This window comes from Acanthochromis polyacanthus, chromosome 22 (genome assembly GCF_021347895.1).
Source record: "Acanthochromis polyacanthus isolate Apoly-LR-REF ecotype Palm Island chromosome 22, KAUST_Apoly_ChrSc, whole genome shotgun sequence".
NCBI classification, from domain to species: domain Eukaryota; kingdom Metazoa; phylum Chordata; class Actinopteri; family Pomacentridae; genus Acanthochromis; species Acanthochromis polyacanthus.
Window position 1 is genome coordinate 6,281,523 of NC_067134.1, and position 17,341 is coordinate 6,298,863.

The window sequence follows — 17,341 nt, forward strand, 5'->3', positions numbered from 1 at the left end:
TGGTCTCATTAAGTCTCTGTTTATAGAAGCACAGATACAGAAGGAGGTCAAAACTAGCAGCCATGACGTTCACAAAACAACATTTTACAGATTTAAGTCAACACAAACATGACAGATCAGCATTATCAAACAGAACTGGTGTGTCCTCACTAACCAATCACAATCCTGCTTCCTGTGAGCCGTCCAATCAGAACCTCTCTAATGATCATGTAATAATTAGTCCAGATGATTAACCTTGCCCTGTGGTGATCTGATACTAATTAGAATTTACCTTTAATTAAACCTGTTTTCAGACTCTAAACCTGCAGAGCCTCAGCAGCTGCTGTCAGTCTGAAGACGGTTTCATGTCACCATGTTTAGAAGCTTCCCTCTAAAGCTGAATAAACACTGATGTTCTGTCATAAACCATGTCTTTATTCCATCAACACTCAGATGTTCAGCAGGGAATAAGTCAGTTCTTGGCTTTTATGCATCAACTGATTGATACTTTCTGGATGTTTCCCATATCTGACTGATGTATTTGGACATTTTACAGACATTTCAGCCCTTTTGTTGACAGATTTGTGTGTATTTTTTACAGCAGCCTTTAACCTTGAACTGAAATGTCATTGGTGATTTCTGAGGATTCAGCATCCAGTCTCTAAAAGGACCTTTGACCCAGAAACCGGGTCTAAACAGTTCATTCATGGTCTAATTACTATTTGTTGGACATTTCATTAGTAGTTTGTAATGAAACAAAAACAAAACTCTGGATCCACTTTCATGATGAGTTCCTGAACTTTAAATCCTGTCAGGGTTTAGTTTCTCTCAGCCCGACCCACAGATCTGCTGAGGATCCAGGATGAGAAGCTGAATGAGTTTAGTTCAGGGTTCCTCCGTCTCCACCTGTCCGTCTGCAGCCCTGTGGGTCAGCAGGTGTCTGTTCAGATGGGTTTTACGGGTGTAGCTCTTTGAACAGTAGATACAGCCGTATGGTCGCACGTTGCTGTGGGACAACATGTGCTTCTTCAGATCAAACTTCCTCCGTAAACATTTACCGCATTCTGGACACGAGAACGGCTTCTCACCTGGAAAACAGAAACACAACTGTTCAGAACAGCTAGAGGACACCTGGAGACAAGAGGACACCTGGAGACACGAGGACACCTGGAGACACGAGGACACCTGGAGACAAAACTACACCTGGAGACAAGAGGACACCAAGAGACAAAACAACACCTGGAGACAAGAGGACACCTGGAGACAAGAGGACACCTAGAGACAAAAAAAAACACCTGGAGACAAAAAAAAAACACCTGGAGACAAAACTACACCTGGAGACAAGAGGACACCTGGAGACAAGAGGACACCTAGAGACAAAACAACACCTGGAGGCAAGAGGATACCTAGAGACATGAGGACACCTGGAGACAAAACTACACTTGGAGACAAGAGGACACCTGGAGACAAGAGGACACCTAGAGACAAAAAAACACCTGGAGACAAGAGGACACCAAGAGACAAAACAACACCTGGAGACAAGAGGACACCTGGAGACAAGAGGACACCTAGAGACAAAAAAAAAACACCTGGAGACAAAACTACACCTGGAGACAAGAGGACACCTGGAGACAAGAGGACACCTGGAGATAAAACAAGACCTGGAGACAAAAAAAGACCTGGAGACAAGAGGACACCTGGAGACAAGAGGACACCTAGAGACAAAACAACACCTGGAGGCAAGAGGATACCAAGAGACATGAGGACACCTGGAGACAAAACTACACTTGGAGACAAGAGGACACCTGGAGACAAGAGGACACCGAGAGACAAAAAAAACACCTGGAGACAAGAGGACACTTGGAGACAAAACTACACCTGGAGACAAGAGGACACCTGGAGACAAAACAAGAAGTGGAGACAACAGGACACCTGGAGAAGAGAGGACACCTAGAGACAAAACAACACCTGGAGGCAAGGGGACACCTGGACACAAGAGAACACCTGGAGACAAAACGACACCTGGAGACAAGAGGACACCTGGAGACAAGACTACACCTGGAGACAAGAGGACACCTAGAGACAAAACTACACCTGGAGACAAGAGAACACCTAGAGACAAAACTACACCTGGAGACAAGAGGACACCTGGAGACAAAACTACACCTGGAGACAAGAGGACACCTGGAGACAAGACTACACATGGAGACAAGAGGACACCTAGAGACAAAACTACACCTGGAGACAAGAGAACACCAAGAGACAAAACTAAACCTGGAGACAAGAGGACACCTGGAGACAAGGGGACACCTGGAGACAAAACAACACTTGGAGACAAGAGGACACCTGGAGACAAGGGGACACCTGGAGACAAAACAAGACCTGGAGACAAGAGGAAACCTGGAGACAAGGGGACACCTGGAGACAAGAGGATACCAGGAGACAAAACTACACCTGGAGACAAGAGAACACCTGGAGACAAAACTACACCTGGAGACAAGAGGATACCAGGAGACAAAACTACACCTGCAGACAAAACAACAACTGGAGACAAAACAACACTTGGAGACAAAACAACACTTGGAGACAAGAGAACACCTGGAGACAAAACAACACTTGGAGACAAGAGGACACCTGGAGACAAGAGGACACCAAGAGACAAAACTACACCTGGAGACAAGAGGACACCTGGAGACAAGGGGACACCTGGAGACAAGAGGATACCAGGAGACAAAACTACACCTGGAGACAAAACAACACCTGGAGACAAAACAACACTTGGAGATAAGAGGACACCTGGAGACAAAACTACACCTGGAGACAAAACAACACCTGGAGACAAGGGGACACCTGGAGACAAAACAACACCTGGAGACAAGAGGAAACCTGGAGACAAGGGGACACCTGGAGACAAGAGGATACCAGGAGACAAAACTACATCTGGAGACAAGAGAACACCTGGAGACAAAACTACACCTGGAGACAAGGGGACACCTGGAGACAAGAGGATACCAGGAGACAAAACTACAACTGGAGACAAAACAACACTTGGAGACAAGAGGACACCTGGAGACAAAACAACACTTGGAGACAAGAGGACACCTGGAGACAAGAGGACACCAAGAGACAAAACTACACCAGGAGACAAAACTACACCTGGAGACAAAACAACACTTGGAGACAAGAGGACACCTGGAGACAAAACAACACTTGGAGACAAGAGGACACCTGGAGACAAGAGGACACCAAGAGACAAAACTACACCTGGAGACAAGAGGACACCTGGAGACAAGGGGACACCTGGAGACAAGAGGATACCAGGAGACAAAACTACACCTGGAGACAAAACAACACCTGGAGACAAAACAACACTTGGAGATAAGAGGACACCTGGAGACAAAACTACACCTGGAGACAAGAGGACACCTGGAGACAAGGGGACACCTGGAGACAAGGGGACACCAGGAGACAAAACTACACCTGGAGACAAGAGGAAACCTGGAGACAAGGGGACACCTGGAGACAAGAGGATACCAGGAGACAAAACTACATCTGGAGACAAGAGAACACCTGGAGACAAAACTACACCTGGAGACAAGGGGACACCTGGAGACAAGAGGATACCAGGAGACAAAACTACAACTGGAGACAAAACAACACTTGGAGACAAGAGGACACCTGGAGACAAAACAACACTTGGAGACAAGAGGACACCTGGAGACAAGAGGACACCAAGAGACAAAACTACACCTGGAGACAAGAGGACACCTGGAGACAAGAGGATACCAGGAGACAAAACTACACCTGGAGACAAAACAACACCTGGAGACAAAACAACACTTGGAGATAAGAGGACACCTGGAGACAAAACTACACCTGGAGACAAGAGGACACCTGGAGACAAGGGGACACCTGGAGACAAGGGGACACCAGGAGACAAAACTACACCTGGAGACAAGAGGAAACCTGGAGACAAGGGGACACCTGGAGACAAGAGGATACCAGGAGACAAAACTACATCTGGAGACAAGAGAACACCTGGAGACAAAACTACACCTGGAGACAAGGGGACACCTGGAGACAAGAGGATACCAGGAGACAAAACTACAACTGGAGACAAAACAACACTTGGAGACAAGAGGACACCTGGAGACAAAACAACACTTGGAGACAAGAGGACACCTGGAGACAAGAGGACACCAAGAGACAAAACTACACCTGGAGACAAGAGAACACCTGGAGACAAAACTACACCTGGAGACAAGAGGACACCTGGAGACAAGACTACACCTGGAGACAAAACAACACTTGGAGAAGAGAGGACACCTGGAGACAAGAGGACACCAAGAGACAAAACTACACCTGGAGACAAGAGGACACCTGGAGACAAGGGGACACCTGGAGACAAGAGGATACCAGGAGACAAAACTACACCTGGAGACAAGAGGACACCTGGAGACAAAACAACACTTGGAGACAAGAGGACACCTGGAGACAAAACTACACCTGGAGACAAGGGGACACCTGGAGACAAAACAAGACCTGGAGACAAGAGGAAACCTGGAGACAAGGGGACACCTGGAGACAAGAGGATACCAGGAGACAAAACTACACCTGGAGACAAGAGAACACCTGGAGACAAAACTACACCTGGAGACAAGGGGACACCTGGAGACAAGAGGATACCAGGAGACAAAACTACAACTGGAGACAAAACAACACTTGGAGACAAAACAACACTTGGAGACAAGAGGACACCTGGAGACAAAACAACACTTGGAGACAAGAGGACACCTGGAGACAAGAGGACACCAAGAGACAAAACTACACCTGGAGACAAGAGGACACCTGGAGACAAGAGGATACCAGGAGACAAAACTACACCTGGAGACAAGAGAACACCTGGAGACAAAACTACACCTGGAGACAAGAGGACACCTGGAGACAAGACTACACCTGGAGACAAGAGGACACCTGGAGACAAAACTACACCTGGAGACAAGAGGACACCTGGAGACAAGGGGACACCTGGAGACAAAACAACACTTGGAGACAAGAGGACACCTGGAGACAAAACTACACCTGGAGACAAGAGGACACCTGGAGACAAGAGGATACCAGGAGACAAAACAACACCTGGAGACAAGAGGACACCTGGAGACAAGAAGACACCTGAAGACAAGAAGACACCTGGAGACAAAACTACACCTGGGGACAAAACTACACCTGGAGACAAGAGGATACCAGGAGACAAAACTACACCTGGAGACAAGAGGACACCTGGAGACAAAACAACACTTGGAGACAAGAGGACACCTGGAGACAAGAGGACACCAAGAGACAAAACTACACCTGGAGACAAGAGGACACCTGGAGACAAGAGGATACCAGGAGACAAAACTACACCTGGAGACAAGAGAACACCTGGAGACAAAACTACACCTGGAGACAAGAGGACACCTGGAGACAAGACTACACCTGGAGACAAGAGGACACCTGGAGACAAAACTACACCTGGAGACAAGAGGACACCTGGAGACAAGGGGACACCTGGAGACAAAACAACACTTGGAGACAAGAGGACACCTGGAGACAAAACTACACCTGGAGACAAGAGGACACCTGGAGACAAGAGGATACCAGGAGACAAAACAACACCTGGAGACAAGAGGACACCTGGAGACAAGAAGACACCTGAAGACAAGAAGACACCTGGAGACAAAACTACACCTGGGGACAAAACTACACCTGGAGACAAGAGGATACCAGGAGACAAAACTACACCTGGAGACAAAACAACACCTGGAGACAAAACAACACTTGGAGACAAGAGGACACCTGGAGACAAAACTACACCTGGAGACAAGGGGACACCTGGAGACAAAACAAGACCTGGAGACAAGAGGAAACCTGGAGACAAGGGGACACCTGGAGACAAGAGGATACCAGGAGACAAAACTACACCTGGAGACAAGAGAACACCTGGAGACAAGGGGACACCTGGAGACAAGAGGATACCAGGAGACAAAACTACACCTGGAGACAAAACAACAACTGGAGACAAAACAACACTTGGAGACAAAACAACACTTGGAGACAAGAGGACACCTGGAGACAAAACAACACTTGGAGACAAGAGGACACCTGGAAACAAGAGGACACCAAGAGACAAAACTACACCTGGAGACAAGAGGACACCTGGAGACAAGAGGATACCAGGAGACAAAACTACACCTGGAGACAAGAGGACACCTGGAGACAAGAGGACACCTAGAGACAAGACTACACCTAGAGACACGGGGACACCAAGAGACAAAACTACACCTGGAGACAAGGGGACACCTGGAGACAAGAGGACACCTGGAGACAAAACAACACTTGGAGACAAGAGGACACCTGGAGACAAAACAACACTTGGAGACAAGAGGACACCTGGAGACAAAACTACACCTGGAGACAAGTGGACACCTGGAGACAAAACAAGACCTCTGGAGACAAAACAAGACCTGGAGACAAGAGGACACCTGGAGACAAGAGGACACCTGGAGAAAAAACAACACCTGGAGACAAGAGGACACCTGGAAACAAGAAGACACCTGAAGACAAGAAGACACCTGGAGACAAAACTACACCTGGAGACAAGAGGACACCTGGAGACAAGGGGACACCTGGAGACAAAACAACACTTGGAGACAAGAGGACACCTGGACAAAAGAGGACACCTGGAGACAAAACAACATCTGGAGACAAAACTATACCTGGAGACAAGAGGACACCTGGAGACAAAACTACACCTGGAGACAAAACTACACCTGTCCACTGTTGGATGCTGCTTCCAGCTGCCCATTTCCACCAGTCTACTCTGCATCGCCCTCACTATACCTGATATATTCTACATACTGTTTGAATTTTACTACCAGCTACATATGTAGTAGATTTAATGCCAGAGCTGTACACCAGAACAGGAAACTATGAATCAATTTATATGTTAGCTTCTGCTTTGTATGAATCATCTGTGATATGGTTCCCCCATATAAAGAGTCAGGTTCTGCTCAAGGTTTTTTTCTGCCACTGTCTCCTTAGAGCTGCTCTGGGGGTTCATATGGGTTCTGGAAAGCGTCTGGAGACAATTTGACTGTAATTAGTGCTATATAAATAAAATTGAATTGAATTGAGATAAAACTACACCTGAAAACAAAACTACACCTGGAGATAAAACCACACCTGGAAATAAATATTCACCTGGATACAAAACTATATCTGAGAGTCCAGAAAGTGTCCAAAACACTCAACACGCGTAGAATCTGTCAGATGAATGACGACATGCTACTTTCAGTGACTGTACAGGTGTTTACAAGCATTCTACTGACTGTACAGGTGTTTACAGGTGGTGTACAGGTTTTTACAGGTGTTCCCGTGGTCTCACCGGTGTGGATCCGGCGGTGCTCCGTCAGGTGGCAGGAGATGGAGAAGGCCTTTCCACAGTCCTGGCAGACGTAGGGCCGTTCTCCGGTGTGCGTCCTCATGTGTTTCTGCAGGTCGCCACCAGAAGGCCAGCCTTTACCGCACACCGTGCACACGTACGGCCGTTCCCCGGTGTGCCGCCGGACGTGCACATTGAGGCCGGCCAGCGCGGTGAAGTCCTTGGGGCAGTAGGGGCAGCGGTAGGGCCTCTCTCCGGTGTGTGTCCTCAGGTGTCCCTCCAGGCCGTCCCGGGTCTTGAAGCGTTTGCCGCACTGAGAACACAGGAAGCGGCTGTCGGCGCTGTGGCTTGCCCGGTGGGAGTGGAGGCCCGTCAGGGAACCGTACGTTTTACTGCACTGGTCGCACTGGTATGACCGGAAGGTGTGTGTTCGCTGGTGGATACGGAGCTGAGTCACACCTGAACACACATTTAATGAAATCAACATCAGGTCTGCAGCTGAAGACAAGAAACATCTAAAACCCGGAGAACCGTGCTGGAGAAGTTAAGTCAGGTTAGGATCTCTCACTGCAGGTGTTCCCTCTCTGATCAGAAGATAAAGACCATGAGAAGTGCAAAAACTTCAAAGGAAAAAGCACATTCTACTGTGTCTCTTGTCCAAAGGTTAAAGAAAGGTTAAACAGTCCACTTTCTATATGTGGCTGTATGAGCCGTGATGAATTATCGTAACGTTCGGGGAGGTGGGACATGAGACAGTGTTATTCATTTACCTACATTACTCGTTTATAAACACAATGAACACCGTTTATTATTATAGTAACAATATATTTACACACACACACACACACACACACACACATATACTGTGTCAAAAATTAAATAACGCCAATGTAAACAAACAGAAGCACAAAAATAGTGCAATGAAAAAGTGGTAAATATTACACACAATATTACACTTTCTTCAAATTGTGTGCCCAGAAAACCAACATATTTTCATTTTTTTTTGATTGATTGAAATGTTTATTTCAAAAAAAAAAAACAATTCAGAAATTAAACTGATTACAAAACATATTATTAAAAAAGGAGTAGGTTGAAGTGAAACTTATAGAAACCTACCCCCTTTACAATCTTATATTCATGAAATTAAATTGACATACTGTTTTAGCAGCATACAACTGAATTACTTATTCTCGGCAATCTCCAGTAAAGGCATAATGAACATTTACAGCAATTCATATGTAACATTAATATTGAAAATGAAATACCTTTTTATGTTTCATTTCTAGCATACTTACAAAGGACAAATGTTTTAGAATTTCTTTTAAATAATTGAATATTTGTATTTCTTTTTATTTCATCACTTAACTTGTTCCACATTTTAACCCCGCAAACAGAAAGACACTCTCTTTTTAGCTTTGTCAGCATACATTTCTTTAAAATTAAGTTCCCCTCTCAAATAATAACCCCCCTCTCTATCATGAAACAGTTTTTGAACTTCACTCGGTAGTTCATTTTTCCTTGCCTTATACACAATTATAACAGTTTTATACTGAACCAAATCTAAAAATTTCATTTCTTGTCATTTTAAAAACAGTTCATTTGTATGTTCTTTATATCCAACATTACGAATAATTCTTAGTGCTTTTATCTTAAGTATAAACAAAGGTTGTAAATTTGTCTGGTAAGTGTTACCCCATACTTCTAAACAATAATTTAGATATGGCATTACCAATGCAGAGTATAATATGTACATCGCTCTATATGGCAAAAAATGCCTTGCTTTGCCCAGAACTCCAATACTTTTTGCCAATTTAATCTTTACATTTTGAATTTGCTGTTTCCAACAAACAAATTTTCAGGTAACTGTGGACTTCGTGTTTTATTCAAAATGTACCCAGCTTTGGAAAACATGCGCTCTGTCGGAACGCAGAGGCAGAACTTAGCATCCAAAGCCAGCTTTGGATAGCGGTCCGAGTTCTGCTTTTACCATCCAAGCGGCCCAGACTGAACTCGGGTAGAGTCCACCAAATACTATCCCATCTCTCTTTTGCCACTTTCGTCTTGCTCCTCAGGATTGTCATCATCGGAGTCTGACTGCAGTAGCATGGATATCTCCTGCTGCTTTTTTATTCTTGGCGGTGGTACAGCAGCAGCGTCCTCGCCATGCCGGCTCCTTTCACGCCTCCCGAGTCACCGGCTGCTGGTGCAGATGTTGAGCCAAGCAGATAACCTTTAAATCAAAAACATTAGTCAAACCTCAAATCCCATGGGTCAGGCAAGATAAAGCAGTATGACATAGGAATAAATGCGTAACTAAATATATAATTTCACTAAATTTAGGTAAAATAATAATAACAATAACGATAAAAATAATAATAGCAATAACAGTAATAATGATAATAATAACAATAATAATGATAATAATAGCAATAACAGTAATAATGATAACAATAATAATGATAATAACAATAACATAATAATAATAATATTCACACCTCAATGTGGACGAGATCCTTTTTCTCGTTGTCGAGGAATCTCAGCTGTTTGAAGCGCTGGTCCAGAGCAGAGGATAGGAGATAAAGGCTGCTGGGATCCAAATCCGATCATCAGCTGCCATCTCCACTATCAGTGTCTCCTTCATCTCTGCGATGGCAGGGCTGTCATCCTCCTCAGGTGACAGGTGGTGTTTCTTCAGGTTGAACAGCATCGGCAGAGTAGCAGACAAAGAGAGATTCTCTTCCTGAGACAGCAATTCTGCCCCAGCACGTCTGTTACCTCCTGTGCCAGCTTCCACTGGTCTGCTGTCGCTCCAGAGTCCATCAACTTTTTTGTTATCTCTTGAATCTGATAAAACAGCAGTCACTCTTCATCTCTGCTCAAGCAGCCGGCTGAGCATTTCACACGTCGAATTCCAACGAGTGGCGACATCCTGAATGAGTTTGTGTTCAGGAATGTTCTGCTGCTTCTGTTTCTCGTGAAGGGCTGTTGTTGCCTTTGCACTTTTTTTGAAGTGTCCAATGAGATTACGAGCAGCAGCAACTGTGCGGCATGTTCACTCCTGTTTTAAAGCTGAATTTATGCACAACTGTAACGTGTGCCCTGAGCAGCAGACCCTCGGACCTGGCCCCATTTTTGTGCTTCTTTGGCCAGCATCTCGGTGCACAGCTTCCTGTCGCTGGCGTTGTCGTGAACAATAGCAACTCTTTTTAAATTAGGAATATTAAATCCCCCCCCCCCCCGCTGCTCCTAGCTGTTGTGCTATGTTGAAGCCGGCATGGCTTGCCTCCATTTTTTTGGTTTCCAGCACAAAGTCACAGAGTTCCCACTCATGAGTTATGAAGTGACATGTGACAGCCATGTACGCCTCCCTGTGCTTGCACTCAGGCGTAAACTAACCGTGACGTCACCCGTTGGTTTCAACGGCGAGAAAATGAAGCCCGGATTTTGCTACTTCCTGGTCGCCGTTTTGGATTTTTTGGAGCCAGTGACGTAAAAAGCGTCATCAAACAGACTGGACCGGAGAGCAACTAGGGGCAGGATTGGCTGAGAACTCTCTTATCCCGCCCACATTTTACCGCAGAGGCTTCTGTTGCTGTCTATCAAGTATAGCCACGCCCCCTGGCTCCGCCAACTTTAACGATTTATTTAAAATTCAGTATTGATTTATTTTAAGATCGGCCACCTGATCTCTCATTTTGACCATGAAAACTAACGGGGAAAAAATCCTGAGCTGTAGAACATCAGTCTATCAAATTTTATTTTTTCCAAAAATGAATTGGGGTCTATGGAGCAAAAGCTTTTTGGAGCCAACCCTAGCGGACGGCGTGATATTGCAAGTTTTTGACACTTCCGGGTGGACTTCAATTCTGGAGCCAGATGCTACGTCCATCTTTATATACAGTCTATGCTTGCACTAGGGAAAATTTGTCTCTAGCCACTGTGGCTAAAGTGCTAGAATTTTGTTTATCCACACTTTTTCAGTATCTGTACTGCGGGACGCGAAGTTGTGGACAAAAGACAAGACAGTTGAGGACATCATCTTGGGCTTTGAGAAATACTGATACACTACATTTTTCACCCTTTTCTGACAGTTTATAGAACAAATAATTAATCACTCAATTGACAAAGTAATGGACAGATTGGAAAACAATGAAATGACCAATTAACGCCAGCCAAATAGCAGCTGAAAGCCTGAATAGCAATAATACAGGAAGAAAAAAACGCATGGGTTAACAAGTTGGGATGCACAAGGACCAGGGGATTGGGGATGAGGGAAGTGTGTGTGTGTGTGTGTGTGTGTGTGTGTGTGTGTGTGTGTGTGTGTGTGTGTGTGTGTGTGTGTGTGTGTGCGTGTGTGCGTGCGTGCGTGTGTAGCAAAGGGAGAGGGGTGTTGGTGGAAATGGAGTAAGCCAGGTGCAGAGAGCGAGAGCTGTAGTCTGAATCCTTTTTTCTGATTGGCTGAGACGAGACACGTGACAGTGTGCATCTATTAATGATCGGAAGCATTCGGGTCGTTCCGGTTATACTCGGTAGCGCTCTTCAGTAAAGGAGACGCGGTTTGTTATTTTCTTTGATTGTCGCTCGGCAAATTACGAAAAAGTTGTAAGTTAATCCTTTTTTCACATTTATTAGGCAAAATTAGCTTCGCCACCGTGGCTAAACATGCTAAAAATGGCTTCGCCATCCTGAGGAAGGCTTCGCCTATGGAGAAGTGGCAAATGGCTAGCGCAAGCACAGCCTCCATACTCACTGATGTCCAAATGTCTGTGTAAACCTCACGGCAGTGGACTTCTGAAGAAGAGTTGTGACATGGTCACAGAGATTACTGTACTTCAGAGAGAACGCCTGTGAAATGCTGCTGCGTTTGGGGACAGTGTACTCAGGTACCAGCGTTTTAATTAAATTTTTGAACCCGTCACTTTCGTCACCTTCTACCACACTAATGGGTCCCATGTTCAAGGCAATAAAATCCACAGTGGCATCCGTTATCTCTCTCTTTCTTGTCTCCGTGACTGGTTTGTGAAAATGAAGGGTCTGCTGCGTGTATTTGGGGGTCGAGGTGGAAGATGTTGACGGCTGTGATGCATCTATGAACAAATTATACTATTAGGCTCAGCAACCAGTCATTTTCCTACATTGCCCGTAATGTTAATTTAAACATTCAGCCAGTTTAAATACTTTCCGACGTTATTTTAGCATGAGTAAGTTACCGTCTGAGCTTCATCATGGCGACAGTAGGATATGCAGTTAGCAGTGTTAACTGTAGGTTAATATGAAAAAATAGCAACTACTTACAGCATTCAGGTGACTTTTCATGCTTGCTGTACTGCCATGGTGCACTAATTTCAAATCGCAGATTTTGCACACTGCCTTCGTCTTGTCTTCATTTAAACTGAAGAATTCCCAAACAGTGGAGGTCTTTGGCATCTTGTCTTGTGTTTATGCAACGAAGCGGAGCGTGACGTAAGAGTCGACAGGTCCTTCGCCAGTCGGATGGTGGTAACAAACACGAAAGGATGCGCTGAGATGAGCCAAACACAACGGGATAAGCCAAAGCGGGCCGAAGGCGAAGGTGAGAGATGGGCTCCGAATATTCGCATTGTTGTCGAATATTCGGATCTCAAAATTAGTATTCGAATACCGCCGTAGCGACTGAATATTCGGATATTGGGGACTAGTCGCTGGTTCAGTTTAGAAAGTGGTAGGCACTTTCTAAACTGAACCAGCGACCAGTCCTGATGCCCTGATAGCTAGCTAGCTAACTAAAAAGCCTCCAGGGTCTGAAGTGGAGGAGAAGGTGGTGGAGTCCAGGAAGCTAGTCCTTCACTGGACCAGCAGACTAAACCCTGACATGGTCCATCCCTTGTTCAGCTTCTTCAACTTCTTCAACATTTTCTGTACTGACAGTCCAACTCTGGAAACAGCAGCATCAGCACAGGGAAACGGGGCTAAACTATAAACAGCTGCATTCACTGACAACTACAGCTGATGAAGTCCAACCCTCTGGACCTCTCTGAACACCTGCTGTCCTCCAGGTTTTAGCCCTTTGGAAAAAAGACACAAAGGAATCATCTTTTTCCTATTAAATGTTTACATTTCTCATGTTTGTTCTTTACCTTCTGATCAGAGGAAATACAGTAAATGTTTCTAACTGCTTCACTTCCTTTAAGCCCAAGAACCTGCAGGTTTTAAAGACGTCTTTTCTTTCCAAGTAACAACAAAAATCAGCCAAAAACTGTACAAGACTGTTGGATCATAATATCAGTTAAAGGTCTACCTGGACTGTTATCTCAGAAGCTCTGGTCTCAGAGGTCTACTTGGACGTTACCTGAGAAGGTTTGGTTACCTGAGAAGGTCTGGTCTCTACCTGGATGGTTACCTGAGAAGGTCTGGTCACAGAAGCGACAGCGGTAGCAGGGTTCAGCTCCCTCCACTGAGTGCGTCTGCAGGTGTCTCAGCAGCTGGGTCTGAGAGCTGAAGGTCTGGTCGCACACGGTGCAGGTGAGGTCGGGCAGCCGGTGCTGCAGCCGGTGGGTGTCCCTTTCCTTTGCCGACTGGAACACCTTCTCACACCTGCTACAGGTGAACCCTCCCTTGTCCAGATGGGTCTGCTTGTGATTGGTCAAGCTGGACAGGTGGTGGAACTCCTTGTCACACTGACTGCAGTGGTAGACGGGACGCGCCCGGTGGCTTCTCTGGTGAGACAGCAGCTCGGCTTTGGTCTTGAAGACGGCGTTGCACTGGAAGCACGAGTGTGTCCTGAGGGGGCGAGGCTCCGGGGGCGGGGCTCCGGGGGGCGTGCTTCTTTGTCCCTGCTGTTGGCTCCACTCTGCAGGGTCCCGTTGGACATTAAGGACGAACCGCAGGACTTGTTGGTGCGCAGGTGTCGAATGACCTGCAGAGAGTTGGAAACAGAGCTCAGGTCGATGTGACGCAAGTTTATAAAACTAAAGGCGATCAAATCTGATTAATCAGATTTATCAAACTTAAGTTTATCAAACTTAAGTTTGTTGGCTGTTGGTCGGCTGTTTTCAAACTTATAAACTTAAGTTCATCAACCTGATTAATCAAGATTCAAGAGGTTTATCGTGATGTACGCAGAAACGACGTATTTACAATAAAATTATTTTGCTGATCCTCCTTACCAAATGACACAATATATAAAAGTGTCTAAACATGTAGAAATCAAAGCTCAGTCTTCAGGTCAGACTGAGTCCAGTGAACCTGAGTCCAGCATCAGGGCGTTTATAGTGGTTTTACCTATTTCAATGTTTTTTCTGTAGAAGCTAAACTGGTTTTCTATGTGTTTTAATCACTACTGGTTTATTATTTGTGTGTTTTGGTGTTGTTGTGAATGTTTTGTGTTGTCAGGTCTCTGACCAGTTTAACCCTTTAAGCTGCAGTCAATTCCAGCCATTTTCAGTACAAAAAATCGCTAATATTCTATTTGTAAATAAAAAATATGACGAGAAATACCGGGAATATTGGACGCACATCGCGAGGTGCATTTCCTTGAAAACGACCTATTCGTGGATTTTATACCGACTTCAAGCTATGTTTTGGACAAAATATCTTACTGGCTTGTTTCGTCTGGATGTCCAAGGTTGGATTATGGCCGTTTTTTGTGGAATATTGTCATCTGTGTGTAATAATGAACCCGGAAATGTGAGTCGCGCTGTGTGCGTTGAAGCCGTGTATAGAGAACGGATGGATGGATAGTCGTTGTTTGTCGGACAAATGTGTTTATATTACCCGCTGTGGTAATCACATCTGAAAGTGGTTTATACCGGCGGATTCATGAGAATCTAAGCTTTCCATCGGCATATAGTGTTTGTATAATCGCGTTTGCAGTTTCAGACCTTTAGCAAATTGCTTATGCAGATCTCAAAGTGGGTTAAATAAAGTTTCTACAAACACATGTTCTTTCTGATCATCCTGAATGTAACACGACAGATCACCTGGGACAGGTGAGTACCTGAGAGCGGTAGATGAAACATTTCCCACACTGAGGACACTTGTGAGCCACCCGCTGGGAATTATGGGAAATGCTGTACAGAGCGTTGGCTGTGACCTCAGAGCAGGAATGATCCAATTGGCCCACTGGAAAGACAGAAAGAAGCTTTAATTCAGGTCACCTGTGTGTGTGTGTGTCTACATGGGCATGTAGTTACCTGTGTCCTCTGACTGGTCAGCACAGTTTCCAGGGGAGTCCTTCAACCTGACAGAAAAAAGTGATTAGTAGCCAGATAAACATCTCACCTGTCCTCCCTCAGTACTACACTAAAACTCTCACCTGTCCTCCTCCAGTACTACACTAAAACTCTCACCTGTCCTCTTCCAGTACTACACTAAAACTCTCAACTGTCCTCTTCCAGTATACACTAAAACTCTCACCTGTCCTCCTCCAGTACTACACTAAAACTCTCAACTGTCCTCCTCCAGTACTACACTAAAACTCTCAACTGTCCTCTTCCAGTACTACACTAAAACTCTCACCTGTCCTCCTCCAGTACTACACTAAAACTCTCAACTGTGCTCTTCCAGTACTACACTAAAACTCTCACCTGTCCTCTTCCAGTACTACACTAAAACTCTCACCTGTCCTCCTCCAGTACTACACTAAAACTCTCACCTGTCCTCTTCCAGTACTACACTAAAACTCTCACCTGTCCTCTTCCAGTACAACACTAAAACTCTCACCTGTCCTCCTCCAGTACTACACTAAAACTCTCAACTGTCCTCTTCCAGTACTACACTAAAACTCTCACCTGTCCTCCTCCAGTACTACACTAAAACTCTCAACTGTCCTCCTCCAGTACTACACTAAAACTCTCACCTGTCCTCCTCCAGTACTACACTAAAACTCTCACCTGTCCTCTTCCAGTACTACACTAAAACTCTCACCTGTCCTCCTCCAGTATACACTAAAACTCTCACCTGTCCTCTTCCAGTACTACACTAAAACTCTCAACTGTCCTCTTCCAGTATACACTAAAACTCTCACCTGTCCTCCTCCAGTACTACACTAAAACTCTCACCTGTCCTCCTCCAGTACTACACTAAAACTCTCACCTGTCCTCCTCCAGTAGTACACTAAAACTCTCAACTGTCCTCCTCCAGTACTACACTAAAACTCTCAACTGTCCTCTTCCAGTACTACACTAAAACTCTCACCTGTCCTCCTCCAGTACTACACTAAAACTCTCACCTGTCCTCTTCCAGTACTACACTAAAACTCTCACCTGTCCTCCTCCAGTACTACACTAAAACTCTCAACTGTCCTCTTCCAGTACTACACTAAAACTCTCACCTGTCCTCCTCCAGTATACACTAAAACTCTCACCTGTCCTCTTCCAGTACTACACTAAAACTCTCAACTGTCCTCTTCCAGTATACACTAAAACTCTCACCTGTCCTCCTCCAGTACTACACTAAAACTCTCACCTGTCCTCCTCCAGTACTACACTAAAACTCTCACCTGTCCTCCTCCAGTAGTACACTAAAACTCTCAACTGTCCTCCTCCAGTACTACACTAAAACTCTCAACTGTCCTCTTCCAGTACTACACTAAAACTCTCACCTGTCCTCCTCCAGTACTACACTAAAACTCTCACCTGTCCTCTTCCAGTACTACACTAAAACTCTCACCTGTCCTCCTCCAGTACTACACTAAAACTCTCAACTGTCCTCCTCCAGTACTACACTAAAACTCTCACCTGTCCTCTTCCAGTACTACACTAAAACTCTCACCTGTCCTCCTCCAGTACTACACTAAAACTCTCACCTGTCCTCTTCCAGTACTACACTAAAACTCTCACCTGTCCTCCTCCAGTACTACACTAAAACTTTCAACTGTCCTCTTCCAGTACTACACTAAAACTCTCAACTGTCCTCCTCCAGTAATACACTAAAACTCTCACCTGTCCTCCTCCAGTACTA

At 45.3% G+C, this 17,341-nt stretch overlaps 2 protein-coding genes across 69 annotated transcripts; both read right to left on the reverse strand.

Annotated features, from left to right (window-relative positions):
* Positions 1-3: 3 nt before the first annotated feature.
* On the reverse strand, positions 4-16,734 carry LOC127530227 (oocyte zinc finger protein XlCOF6.1-like). 50 transcript variants are annotated; one of them, XM_051943243.1, is made up of 7 exons: positions 16,645-16,734; positions 16,407-16,474; positions 15,574-15,898; positions 15,378-15,502; positions 13,770-14,297; positions 7,406-7,861; positions 4-1,067 (listed from the first exon to the last, which is right to left on the reverse strand). In XM_051943243.1, exons 4-7 carry the CDS (start codon positions 15,397-15,399, stop codon positions 865-867), a joined length of 1,209 nt encoding a protein of 402 aa, XP_051799203.1. In that variant the 5' UTR covers positions 15,400-15,502; positions 15,574-15,898; positions 16,407-16,474; positions 16,645-16,734; the 3' UTR covers positions 4-864. The 50 variants fall into 50 exon arrangements, with proteins under 50 accessions (XP_051799203.1, XP_051799200.1, XP_051799196.1 ...); XM_051943240.1 differs by having other exon boundaries at positions 15,574-15,932; XM_051943236.1 differs by having other exon boundaries at positions 15,574-16,034.
* On the reverse strand, positions 1,074-7,394 carry LOC110971729 (collagen alpha-1(IV) chain-like). Of its 19 annotated transcripts, none has more exons than XM_051943189.1 (2): positions 5,962-7,394; positions 1,074-3,747 (listed from the first exon to the last, which is right to left on the reverse strand). In XM_051943189.1, exons 1-2 carry the CDS (start codon positions 6,845-6,847, stop codon positions 1,100-1,102), a joined length of 3,534 nt encoding a protein of 1,177 aa, XP_051799149.1. In that variant the 5' UTR covers positions 6,848-7,394; the 3' UTR covers positions 1,074-1,099. The 19 variants fall into 19 exon arrangements, with proteins under 19 accessions (XP_051799149.1, XP_051799146.1, XP_051799140.1 ...); XM_051943186.1 differs by having other exon boundaries at positions 1,074-4,827; XM_051943180.1 differs by having other exon boundaries at positions 1,074-5,349.
* Positions 16,735-17,341: the final 607 nt, after the last annotated feature.